The following is a 12,392-nucleotide window of genomic DNA, read 5'->3' as shown; positions in this document are numbered from 1 at the left end:
ACTACCATTCATCATAAGCCCAAGTGACCCAGATGCAGGTAGAGCCAGCATTCTGAGCAGAGAAATGCACAGCATCCCCAGTGCCTTCCTCCTCCTCCTGCTTTGTGAGAGGAGCATCTCACTTCACACAGGCAGTGACTGCAGACATTCACTGGCACTTGGGGGCTGAACAGTGCTTGGCTGAGGATGGCACGGAAGAGCCTTCTATCACACATTATGTAGAGACACCAAAGTAAAAAGGACACAGTCAGGCTTAGAAGAGAGCCTTAGATTATGTGGTCAATACTTAGTAGCTCACAACTAAACAGCTAATTATTAATTGACACCAAAAGTGTTTTCCTAGAGCTCAAGTGGTTCAGTTTTGGTGCATAAGGTCATCATCCCCAACTGTCATATATATCTGAAGCCACAAGAGGAAGGGACATACATTAATTTTGGTAAAACATGTGAAATTCATCATCCTGGAAGAAAAGATTTTACTGCTAGACTTGATGTATGGGTTGAAACTTTGTGCCTTCTGTAAGTCAGTCACACCTACATGCATGATGTTTTAAAGGACCTTATTTCAAGCCTGACAAATGAGCACCAGATGTTTTTTTTAATCATAGTTGCATTCTATATGCAACTATATATTCTATATATATAACATTTCAGGCTCATGTTAAAGTCTGAGAAACTCTCTCTGATAAAATATGATAATTCTGATAAAGTAAATAAATAAAGAACTGAAGTCTTTTCACCAGGAGAAAGAGCAGATAGGTAGAAAATAATGTCTGGGTTCAGTTATCATTCAGCACAGACCAATCGTTAGAAAATCTCTCATGAAGAACAATTACTTTTGCTCTTTTTTTACTTCTTTCATTATTCCTTTCAAAACAACTGTGCTCTGAAAGGTTCTCTTTGACCTCTACATGCCATAAGCAGGAGGTTAAAAGGTCTGTAATTACATGTGACCATTCTGGCTTCTCTGCAGATGACAGTGGGGGGATGAGGCTCCTTCACGGGGAAGAAAGCCTAGTTTTTATGATTTATTTTTTGAATTAACTGTTTTATTTTCTTTTCTTCCTAAAAGCAGCTTCTCATTCACTCCAATCTCACTGTCCACCTTATCCATTCCAAAGGAACCTGATCCATTCTGAAGGAAAGTACTCTCTAGGCCAAGCTTTCCCCTGACCAGACACCTTGGGCTCGAACTGCATAATGGCAGCCAGAGAAAGATTTGTTTCTGCACGTGCTAAGTACTATTTTCATTCCTGTTAGGCCGAGTTTTGATTTTCCTTTCCATTTTTGTCTATCCCAAGTACTTTTCCTTGCTTGTTGAATAAATACATTGAAATACTTCCTTTCTCGTTAGCAAAGCAATTTAGTATTTAAATGCAAACTTAAAGCAATGTCAGTGTGTAGGTACACACTGAGCTAGAGCACATACCAAGAGGCTGAGAAATGGGTCCCATTTCTCCATCTACTACTGACTAAATTCGTCACCTTGCTCCAGATTTCACCCAACTGTGAAATGGGATAATGATCCTTCCTTAACTCATAGGGCAAGAATGTCATTAATATTTGGACATGGTTTCAGATTCTTGAAAAATAGCTTTTCCATGATATCATTTCCCTGTTCTGGCCAGCCCTTGGACTATAGTTGTGACTGTAGTTTCATCTCTATATCCTATAAGGTGTGATGGCTGGGTTTGGTGCCGCCACTTCCAACATGCAGTGCCTCTATAGTGGATGTTTTTGGAAATAAAACAGGAGCTTTTTTAAAGTAAAGCTTTTGTTTGAAACCCTTCAACCTTCAGGAAAGTTTATACTTGACTCCAGATCCCAAGTCAGCTGCTTGAGACCATCAAAGAGAAACCTATCACTGAAAAAGCATATGAAGTTGCAAGAAAAGGGAAGAAAGGGGACAGCAGCTGACAAAAAGGTATAACTAAGAAATAAGTGAGCAGAGGAAAACCAACAAAAGCTGACAGTTCATCAAATCTGCATGCAAGGAACTGGACTTGTTTCAAAAGTGGAACTGAAGACTGTATTAAGACTAATTTTCTGTGGCTCTTGTTTTTGCCTCAACTGCCCCAATGCAAATGCACTACAATACTGACAGATGCTATACAATAAGCTGTAGATACTCTGAGTGCCTTGATGAAGCAGCAATCTGAAATGAATGAGCAAACTGTGCAAATGCCATTCCAATTCACTCCCAGGAACACAGTCCCTTAATGATTTCCTAGAGACAGAGTAAGCAACAGAAGCAGAGGATTCTTTGCTCCTGCCGTAACTGTTCAGAGTCCCCAGACACAGAGTGATGTGAAATGATTAATGTTTCATTGTGAATGCCAACCTCCTGCAAAGAGGATGGAGATGCTCTTGCTGCTGCTGCCCCACAACAGGGAGATGGTATACATATATATGTGTGTGTGTATATATATATATCTGCATACAGGCTCCATGCTCTGGCACAAGTTGCCCTTTGTTTCTGCAGCACCTGTGAGTGACCAATCCTACATTGAACCCTAAGATGAAAAAACAAACTCAAAATGGATGGATTGGTCCTGAAAGGAGCCTGGAACTGAATCCAGCTCTCTGCAGGCACAGTTGTAATACACAGTCCCTTTTCTAAACTGACATGGCCTGACATTAGTAATAACAGAAATGCATATTCCTGTATTACTCACTTTGGCAAAAGTCCCTGTAAGACTGTTTTAAAAGCTGTCATTTGAACCCAGAGGCACTCCCAAGGCATTGTTGTGATTAGGGCTGAAATACCCTTAGTGACACAGTGCTCCAGAATAAGGACAGTCATACAGAAACCTGCTCTCAGTTACTATTCCACAGAGACAATTTATCTGGAAATCAAACATGTGGCACACTTTGCTTCAGATTATCCTCTTGATGCCCCAAAGCAGCATCTAATCAGATTTCACTCTGTCAGATACTCTATCAAATACTCTTTCACTTTATCAATCTGTGTCATAAATGATGTAGGAAATAACCCACAATCTCACTCTGCCCTCTCACAGGAGAACAAGAACAATCTTTTCCCATGAAGGCCTAAGGTGTTCACTGTACAGAGTAAATACCAGTGCACAGAGAGAACTCTGAAACCTCTGGAGAGATTAGAAACACTTTCTCTGTAAAAGATTATGTTACAGTTCTGCAGTACTCTACACAGAACTGCAAGACCATGCTTGATTTTTTGAACATAAGGTGAAAGTAGTACATTTTAAGTGCACATTTAAATGGAAGAATTCTTAGAAGAACCCTGGCAAGAAATAGAATAACTTCTTTTACTTCTGGAGAATGTTTACCATTGCATTATTACAAATGAGAAAATGAGGATTTCTGAAATTCAAGATATTAAAGCTGTATGCCTTAACATGTTCTTAAAGCTCAACCTAATCAGAGAACTAAGGATTCTGTAATTATATGTAAAAGTCTGTAATTATGTGTAAGAGTCTTACCCAGATTTTCATTCTTGACTGCAGAACTGTGTTAAGACACATTCAGAATTCCTGTTTTGGTTGTTACTCTGCTCACTCAGACAAGTTCTATTGATCTCAAAGAGCTTTGTGTACATATGAAAACTGATTAAGAGCTGGAAAAGACCACTGATCCTTTGTCTATAGTTTTAAGCCTCATGGAATCAGGGAATCTGATTAATTATCCTCAACTTTAATTCTGATATTTTTTGCACTTCTAACTCCGTAGAAGTGCACTCTACTCCGAGACAGTAACTTGAGAAACTTCCGCTTCCAAAAGAAAAGTCACTTTTTTTTTTTTTTCTTTTTTTTTTTTGTCTTTTTATCTGACACAGATGATTAGCAGGGAAACTTCCTTTCTGGAGCTCAAGGAGTGGCTGAGGGCTCTAAGGGGGCTCAGGTGGAGGAGGCTCAGAGAGATCTCGTTTTCTGAAACTCCCTGACAGAAGGATGTAGTGGGGATCAGGCTCTTCTCCAAGGAAACAAGTGACATGAGCAGAGGAAACAACCACAAGCTGTATCAAAGGAGGTTCAGGCTGGACATCACGAAGAATTTCTTCAGAGAAAGGGCAGTGCGGCATTGGAACGAGCTGCCCAGGGAGGTGGTGGAGTCACCATCCCTGAAGCGTTCAAGAAATGATCAGGTGTGGCGCTCAGTGCTCTGGTCTAGTTGACAAGGGTTAACTTAGGCTGGATTTGATGAAGGTCTTACAGGTCCCTTCCAACCTTAATGACTGTGTGATTCTGCGATTCTGTGAAGTTAAAAGTCTTCTGTGTCGTGGTGAGTGCCATGGGCAGTGCTGCAGCCCAAGGAGCGTGGGATCGGTCACACAGTGCTGTGCTCAGCCTGCCGTTTGCCTCCTCCACACGTTAGACAAGAGGCAGCCAGCCCAGCCTTCCGTCAGGAGCTTCCCACACGGCTGGGCCGGAGCGCACGCCTCAGTCCTGGGCGCGTCCCACAGCACACCCCATCACTGCTATCGCAGCATCGCGGGGCGCCGCTGGCACCGGTACCACTCTCCGAATGTCTGAGGGCTGCTGACACCGGCGGCCCCGGCCCCGCGGCCGGCTGTCCCACGGGGGAGCGGGAGGCGGCGATGGAGACGCGAACTGCGGGACGGGGCTGGGGCTCAGCCCCGCGGGCGCCGAGGGCCGGCGCGCCGCTCCCTCCCGGCCACAGGGGGCGGCAGAGGGCGCGCAGCGGGGCGCCGGGGAGCGGCGCGCTCGGCGGCGATGACCTCATCAAGGCGCGACGGCAGCGGGAGCGGCGCGCTCGGCGGCGCTGAGCTCATCAAGGCGCGACGGCGGCGGGAGCGGCGCGCTCGGCGGCGCTGAGCTCATCAAGGCGCGACGGCGGCGGGAGCGGTGCCCGGCTCCTCTCGGCGCGCTCCCGGCGGGGCTGTTTCCGGAAAGACATGACCACACAGGTAACTAAAAACACAGCGTGAGCCAAGCTAATTGCTGGCTTGAAGTGTGTGTATATGTATACATATATGTGTGTGTGTATATGTATAGGCTGCTCATGTGTAATATTAATTATTTTCTCTTTCTAGTACGGTATTCTCTTCAAGCAAGAGCAAGGTGAGCAAACGCGAACGGGTATTGAGCAATGTTGGCGTTCTGGGATGATGCAAAGTTGATAATGGCAGGTATCCGTGTGAGGAGACCTGGTTATGTTTATATTAGGCATAAATCTGAGTAACTTAGAGGTAGCTGTGCTGCTTTTTCAGCAGTGATGCTGGTCACACAACACACTGCGTATTTTGGAACAAAGAAGACAGCACTCAATAGACCTGAGGAGCCGGGCAGGGTCTATTGTCAACATTGCAGCTAACCAGTTCAGCATTACCTAAACCAGTTGTGGTCCTCTAGCAAAAGAAAATACTTATTTTTAAATTACTGTGCTTATATTCTCTTTTAGCTCACGATGATGCCATTTGGTCAGTTGCCTGGGGCAAAAATAAAAATGATGGTTCTGAAACAGTGATTTCTGGCTCTTTGGATGATCTGGTAAAGGTCTGGAAGTGGTAAGTGCTCCCTATTAATCTGTGTTAGGCCTTGGAAGTAGTCAGTGTGGAGCAGCCTTGAATTTCCACAATCTCCAGGGATGTTAGAAGAATGGCACACAGAACTGCTTCTTTGAGCAAGTTTATCTCCATTGGTGTATGCTTTCTCTTGGAGTGGTGGCATTCTGGTGTGTTTTCATTTCCAAAAAATGAGAATCCTTTTGAAAATGCGTGTCAGAGAATACTTAATGTACTTCTAAACGAAAGAATGAGAAATGCTTCTTTCGATGAGACAGTGCATTTGGAGATGTGTATTGTGAAAGAAATAATGGGAATAGTGAGAACGAGGAAATGACATCTTTTTTTATTGAAAAAAGATCCTGATAATCCTTATGTAAGTGTGCTTTTGCAAAGAAGTTATTGTCTCTTGGGCAAAGCAGTGTGAAGGATGTGTTTCACTTCAGTGATAGATTTAGCTTGATTGGGGTGACTGAAAATGTCAGTCATGGTAATTTGAGCTGAGCTCACAGGTCAGCTCTGTGAGCACCCACAGACTGGTGTGTCGTGGACATTTCTTGGTGGGATGGCTTCCAAACTTAGGATGAAGTACCTGCTTGGCAGGAATATGGTAAATTATTGATTTGTGCATTCTTTAAGTACAGAGAATTTGTGTGTAGCCCTTCACTTTTTCATGGGAGGACCTGGATTGCCTTGTGTTGAACAAAGGGAGGAATGTGGATTGTTTGTTTTGTGTCAGGCTGGGGATGTTCAGCACCCCAAGCTCTTCCCAACAAGGCTTTTCTTTCCCTCGCATGGAAGGAACGATGAAAAGTTGGATCTGCAGTGGACTCTGGAGGGTCACCAGCTGGGGGTGGTGTCTGTGGACATCAGCCACACGGGTGCCATTGCAGCTTCCAGCTCTCTGGATGCCCACATTCGCCTCTGGGACTTAGAGACTGGCAAGCAGATCAAGTCTATAGATGCTGGTCCTGGTAAGACACCAGTGCTGAGCTGGCTCTGCAGGGGAACAGTGTGACTCTTCCTGGCAAATACTGGGGGATTGAGGTACATGAGGGGATTAAGGTCTTTGGGGGGTTTAATCTTTCCTATATGTGCACAAATCTTAAAGGTTTTATGAACTCAACACAAAGCAGCATCAGAGAATTCTAAACACTCTTTGTGCTTTCTCAGGTACACGTAGTTGGCTTTTTGCTGTATGCATAAAGCAGAATGGAAACCAGCTTGCTCTTACACATATATTGGTAAAGGGATATTTAGAAGAAATAATTCAGATGCTTATTCAGATGGATTTACAAAGGAGCTCTGAACATTCTTCATAACACTGCAGTGAATTTGAGCCATGCATGTGATCCTTTTTTATCCAGAATGTCCAATCCTGAGCAAGCAAGTCAAAACAGCTATCAATGGTAACAGTGCTAATGTTCTCTAAGCTGGAGTTCAGGGCCTAAGGTCTTATTCCAAGTATTTCACAAGTCCACTGGAAGACACAAATTTAAGAACAATCTCGCAGTGTTTCAGGCAATTAATATTTAACTTCTAGGAAAAAACCTATAAATTACATTGTGCCAGATAAATACATTGTACTGCTATGAAAAATGATGGGGTTTTACACTCAGTTGCAGGAATGTTATCTGTGTTACATTAGTATATCTGCATTTCTCCTGCATCTTCTGTGCTTTGCTATGTACTAGTGTTGATTTTTTCAGTAGTTTCAATCTTTTGGTACCAGGAAAAAAGTAAGAATTTAGACTTAACTGATGCAGTCTATAATTGTAAATTTATTGTTACACGAGAGTCTCATAAGGTCAGGGTCTTACTAGGAATGTAATCTTTTACTAAATGTAAGTAAATGGCTCAAGATACACTCCATTAATTACACAAAAGGGGTAACTTGATAAGCTTGTACACTCTTAGAGGGTTATATATCTAAACAGATGCATATAGAACTGACACTGTTGAATAAGAACCAAGAACAGGATCCAGCTAACTGGTTTTTATTTTTTAATACAGTTGATGCTTGGTCCCTGGCTTTTTCACCTGATTCCCAGTACCTTGCAACAGGAAGTCATGTGGGAAAAGTAAATATTTTCGGTGTTGAAACTGGAAAGAAAGAATATTCTCTGGACACCAGAGGAAAGTTCATCCTTAGCATTGCATATGTAAGAAGCACAATTGATAATTCCTTATGAGAAATTGCTATTGCTATAATATGTTGTAAATAGGTATTTTTGTTTCCATCTATCAGTTTATCTCTTCAATAATACTAGGTGACAGCCATAGTTCCAAATACAGATTGTATGACATTTCCCTCTTGCACGTGTGGAAAATATATTTGGATCTTTTTTATAGTCTTCAGGACTTTTGAAGCCCAGATATCTTGCATAGATCATTATTTGTGAAAAGTTGCCAAGGGAATGTCAGGGCTTACACAGCATAAATGCATACAGATGTTGAATCACACTTTTTGTGTTTTATTATAGAGTCCAGATGGAAAATACTTGGCCAGTGGAGCAATAGATGGCATTATCAATATTTTTGATATTGCAACTGGAAAACTTCTGCATACGCTAGAAGGTATGGCTTGGTTATTTGCAGTACCTAATTCTGACCTCATTTCTGAGAAAATTAAAGGATATAATGCAGGTCATAATAAGCTACAACAACCGTGGCAAAAGTGAGTTGACATTTTCTGTCCATTAAACAGTATTTGTTTAGTGTGCTCTAACCTAACCCACTTAAAATATTAGAGACAAACTGTAAACTCAGGCTTGCATCATAAATGCCTTTTAAAGGCATTTAAAAAAGATACAGCCAGTAATGCTTAACTAAATTCTTAACTAGGAGCTCATTGTATTGCAGAAAAATACAAGGGAATTAAGCCAAGTCAAATGTGTGCTGTCATGCATATGGTTTTTCTTTTCTTACGTGATTTGTTCTAAAGCAATTTTTTGCTGTTCTAAAAAACAACTGAACATTTTATGTGATAGAATACATACATTTTTTTCTAACAGATAAATGGGCTTTTAATGTTCATGCTGTTTCTGCCCTGTTGTAACCAAAACCCCAACCACTTAAATATGCAATCATACTGTAAAATATGACATAATTTCTAATAGAGATCCACAGCTAAAAGAAACAAGATACTTTTTGTGTTGCAGACATGCCTTAACATTCACAGTTGAGAATTGCTGCCTGTTTGCATTTTCATTTTTTGTGGGAAGAAGCCTCTAGAGAGAAAGAGGCTTTGGAGGCTGCTGTCTCTGAGCAGGCAGTGCTGTTATGGAGTAGCTTGCTGAGCGCTGGTGTCAGTGAGGGGAGTGCCAGTGCTGCTCTGTGTCCCTGTGCCTGCAGGCCACGCCATGCCCATCCGCTCGCTGACCTTCTCCCCTGACTCCCAGTTACTTGTCACCGCCTCCGATGATGGCTACATCAAGATCTACGACGTGTGAGTGGGGACTGCCAGCCCTGCTGGCAGAACAGCCACTGCTTAGAGAGGCTGATACTGTGAAACATACATCAAACCCTCCAGAATTCCTTTCAGCTTTTGGTGACTTTTTATGTAATAAATAATCTTAAATCATAAAATACTACATCCTTATATAGTTTTTGAAAGTGTAGCGGTAGAAGAAAGCTGTAAATTGAAAACAAATTACTTTCCTCATATTTGCCTGTAGCCAGTAATCTAATTCTTCCATGTATCTGTCCTGTGAGCTTGTGTTCATCCTTCCTAAACATCTGTTCTGTACTCAGCTAATTATATTTATGACCTATTTCTGTTGCATCTTGCAATACCTTGTAAGACGCTGGGGAGGAAATTGCCCTGCTTCAGTTGTCTTCATCCCCTAAACCTGCATTGCTTTGGTGAATTTTTGTCCTCCAGTCTGTCTTCTTAGTGACTTATTTTTATGTTAACTATTTGAAATGGAAAAATAGAATCTGCTGTAACACCAGTTCAGCTTGGATGAACAAATGTCCAGAAGTCACCTTCCATTGAACCATTCTTGATTGCACTAGCTAGCGTAAATTCCTATTGCTTTCCCCCTGCAATTCACAAAGCAAATATTAATGTGTCTTTCCACAGGCAACATGCAAACTTGGCTGGCACATTAAGTGGTCATGGATCCTGGGTTTTAAATGTAGCATTTTGTCCTGATGATACCCATTTTGTTTCCAGGTATTGAGGATTTTTAATTGTTTATGATTACTGAAAAAAAAATTATATGTACAAATTGCAGTGGGATCTGTAACAAAATAGCATGAAATTTAAAGGCTTGGGCCAATCTGTGATGTGATACCAGCTGTAGTGAGAGCATTTTACAGAGTAAGTCATCCCACTGCAGTGTAGTTCCTGACAAGTGAAAAACACCTAACCTAAGAGAACAGCAATTTGATTCTAAATAGCTGAAAAAAATTGCTGTTGAATCAAGAATTACAACCTAAACTTGTAGTACATTAATCTACTTGAACTTTAGGATTAATTCTTAAAACAGCTGAGACAGCTGGGGGACCAAGTAGATGTAACAGGAATTTCCTTATCCAAAGAACTTGCCTCAAAGAATTTTTTGGCCAAAATGGGAGTCTTCATTTTCACATTGCAGATGTTGGAACATTAAATTTATTTTAAAGGTAATGGAACCTGGCAGAAGATGCAGTCCTTTACTACTTCATCCCTGTATTTGATGGGTGAAAGAGGGTTTCTTATGTCTACCATATGAGACCCTTTAAAGTTTGCATTAAACTTTAGTTAATATATTAATTTAAACATTAATAAATATTCTTTTTCTTTCAGTTCATCTGATAAAAGTGTGAAGGTTTGGGATGCTGGAACGAGGACCTGTGTCCATACTTTTTTTGATCACCAAGATCAGGTATGGTTGCTATTCCCTGAGTCACCACATTCCCAGGAGAGTTTGTGTAGTTGTGCAAATTTGTGCTTCACTTTGGTGCTGTAGCTCCAGGCTTGCAGTAATGCAACTTTAGCCTGCTATAATAAAATTTTAGAAGTTGTGGTTATTTAGCACTTAATATTGAACTGGTGCTCCTAGGTGTATATGCTGATCTCTTCCAAGTAATGAACATTTTTCAGGCCCAAATAAAGGCAATCCTGAGTGGCCTAAGTCTCACCAGACTCTATTTGTTACCTTTGTCTCTGGTTTTACTTATTTCTGTGACTAACACAGCATGTGCTTGTGTAAGGGTGGAAATACTTATTTAACAGGATGGAATTACTTAAACAGATGCTTGGAAGCAGCCGGGGAACTTGGGAGTTTTTCCTCCTTCTGTGTCTGTAATACATGGGTTTTTAATTTATTGTTCAGTGATAGCTACCTGTGTGGAAAGGAGTTTGGATTCTACCCATTTCCTCTTTGTCCAATTGTTAGGTGATAAATAGAACAATGTTATATTTTAATGGACCATTGAGCAAGAAACAAAGGACATTCTTCCAAATTTTGAATGTTTTCTTCCGTAGTAAATTCTTGCTGGGAACCTTCTTTTCAGTTACCTATAATTATGGGGGTTTTAATACTGAAGTACCAAGTGGGACATGATTTCCCCTGTTGTTTTAGCTGTTGTGTATGATGTCATTCAGTAGCAGAGATGTGTTAGTTAGTGAGAATGCTGGGTTTGGGTACTAGTGCAAAATAGAGCACGAGATTGCCCAAAACATACTGCTGTCAACACACCCACTCTGCATTTCACATTAATGTGCTGAGTAGCCTTCACTCTCCCTGGTATCATTCTGGTGAAGATGGCTGTCAGGTAAACTTGTGTAACTGTCTTAGATCACAGGACTGATCTGAACTTTTCTCAGTAAGTTTTGCAATGGTAGGTAAACGGTTCTCTGAAAGAGCTCAAGGATAAGCCTGGTCATTCTTCAGTCTGTCATGATGTCTCAGTCGGCATGACAAATACTTCCTCTCTTGCTTTCCTGCACTGTAAAATCCTATTTTCAGAAAGGGCTGCAGATGGGCAAGAGTGAAAATGCTTGGGTTATTTATGTAAGCTGGGGCAAGCACCTTTCAGCCCTGACCGAGTATCTCTGGCCAGTCAGTGGGACTGGCTCTAGGAGCTCGTCAGGCTCCTAGAGGGCAGTGTCCTGCTCTGTTTTGGCAGCCTTGGCTGCTGGTAAAGCAGAAGCCAGAACTGCCCCAGTTCTAATTAGTTATTTTCAAATAATCCTTGCTCTATTGCTTGTAATAAATATTACTGTCACAAAGATCCTTTTCCTTTGTCCTCTCTGGCTAAACTTGCATTATGTCTTTTTTAACAGGTTTGGGGAGTGAAATACAATGGAAGTGGGTCCAAAATTGTGTCTGTTGGTGATGACCAAGAAATTCATATTTATGACTGTCCAGTTTAAATGTCTTGACTCGGATGCTTCAGTAAATCTCTTGTAGCAGTTTCAAGGGACTGCTACTGTCCTATGTAATTTTTTAGTATGATAAAAGCATTCATACTACTCTGCAAAACCAGATCTAATTTTGATTTTGCTTAGCATGAGAGAAAGCCTTACTTTTTTAAAATAAAAGCTACAGTTCCAAGTCCTTGTGTGTAATTCTTGGGAAAAAGTATTTTTGGAAATAGATAGTCATAGGTAAAGAAACTGCTCAGTTAATCACCCCTGCCTTTAAACATAAATAGACCAAAGCTGGAAAGCACGGGGTAAGTGTTACAACAGCTTATTTTAGCAGAAGGAAAATGACTGAGGCTGTTCTAGACATGGGAAATGACAGCCTCGGCTTGTCCTGAAAGGATCACTTAAGCTGAACACCTGTTTCAACAATTGTGTGGTACATGGACATGGATCATTCATCATGGTTTAATTTCACTAAAGGGGACCACTTGTTTCTAACCCTGACCTAATACAAACACTACGAGCAAACAG

At 41.3% G+C, this 12,392-nt stretch overlaps 1 protein-coding gene across 1 annotated transcript; it reads left to right on the top strand.

Annotated features, from left to right (window-relative positions):
- Positions 1-4,735: 4,735 nt before the first annotated feature.
- Positions 4,736-12,048, top strand: SKIC8 (SKI8 subunit of superkiller complex). The gene is made up of 10 exons (XM_021546778.3): positions 4,736-4,906; positions 5,033-5,060; positions 5,401-5,506; positions 6,305-6,477; positions 7,517-7,665; positions 7,987-8,080; positions 8,858-8,951; positions 9,588-9,680; positions 10,296-10,374; positions 11,778-12,048. Exons 1-10 carry the CDS (start codon positions 4,895-4,897, stop codon positions 11,865-11,867), a joined length of 918 nt encoding a protein of 305 aa, XP_021402453.1. The 5' UTR covers positions 4,736-4,894; the 3' UTR covers positions 11,868-12,048.
- The last annotated feature ends 344 nt before the right edge of the window (positions 12,049-12,392 follow it).

The sequence above is a fragment of the Lonchura striata genome, chromosome 11 (genome assembly GCF_046129695.1).
Source record: "Lonchura striata isolate bLonStr1 chromosome 11, bLonStr1.mat, whole genome shotgun sequence".
Lineage (NCBI taxonomy): Eukaryota > Metazoa > Chordata > Aves > Passeriformes > Estrildidae > Lonchura > Lonchura striata.
Note: the sequence above shows the minus strand (reverse complement) of the source record. Positions and strands in the feature narration are given on the sequence as shown.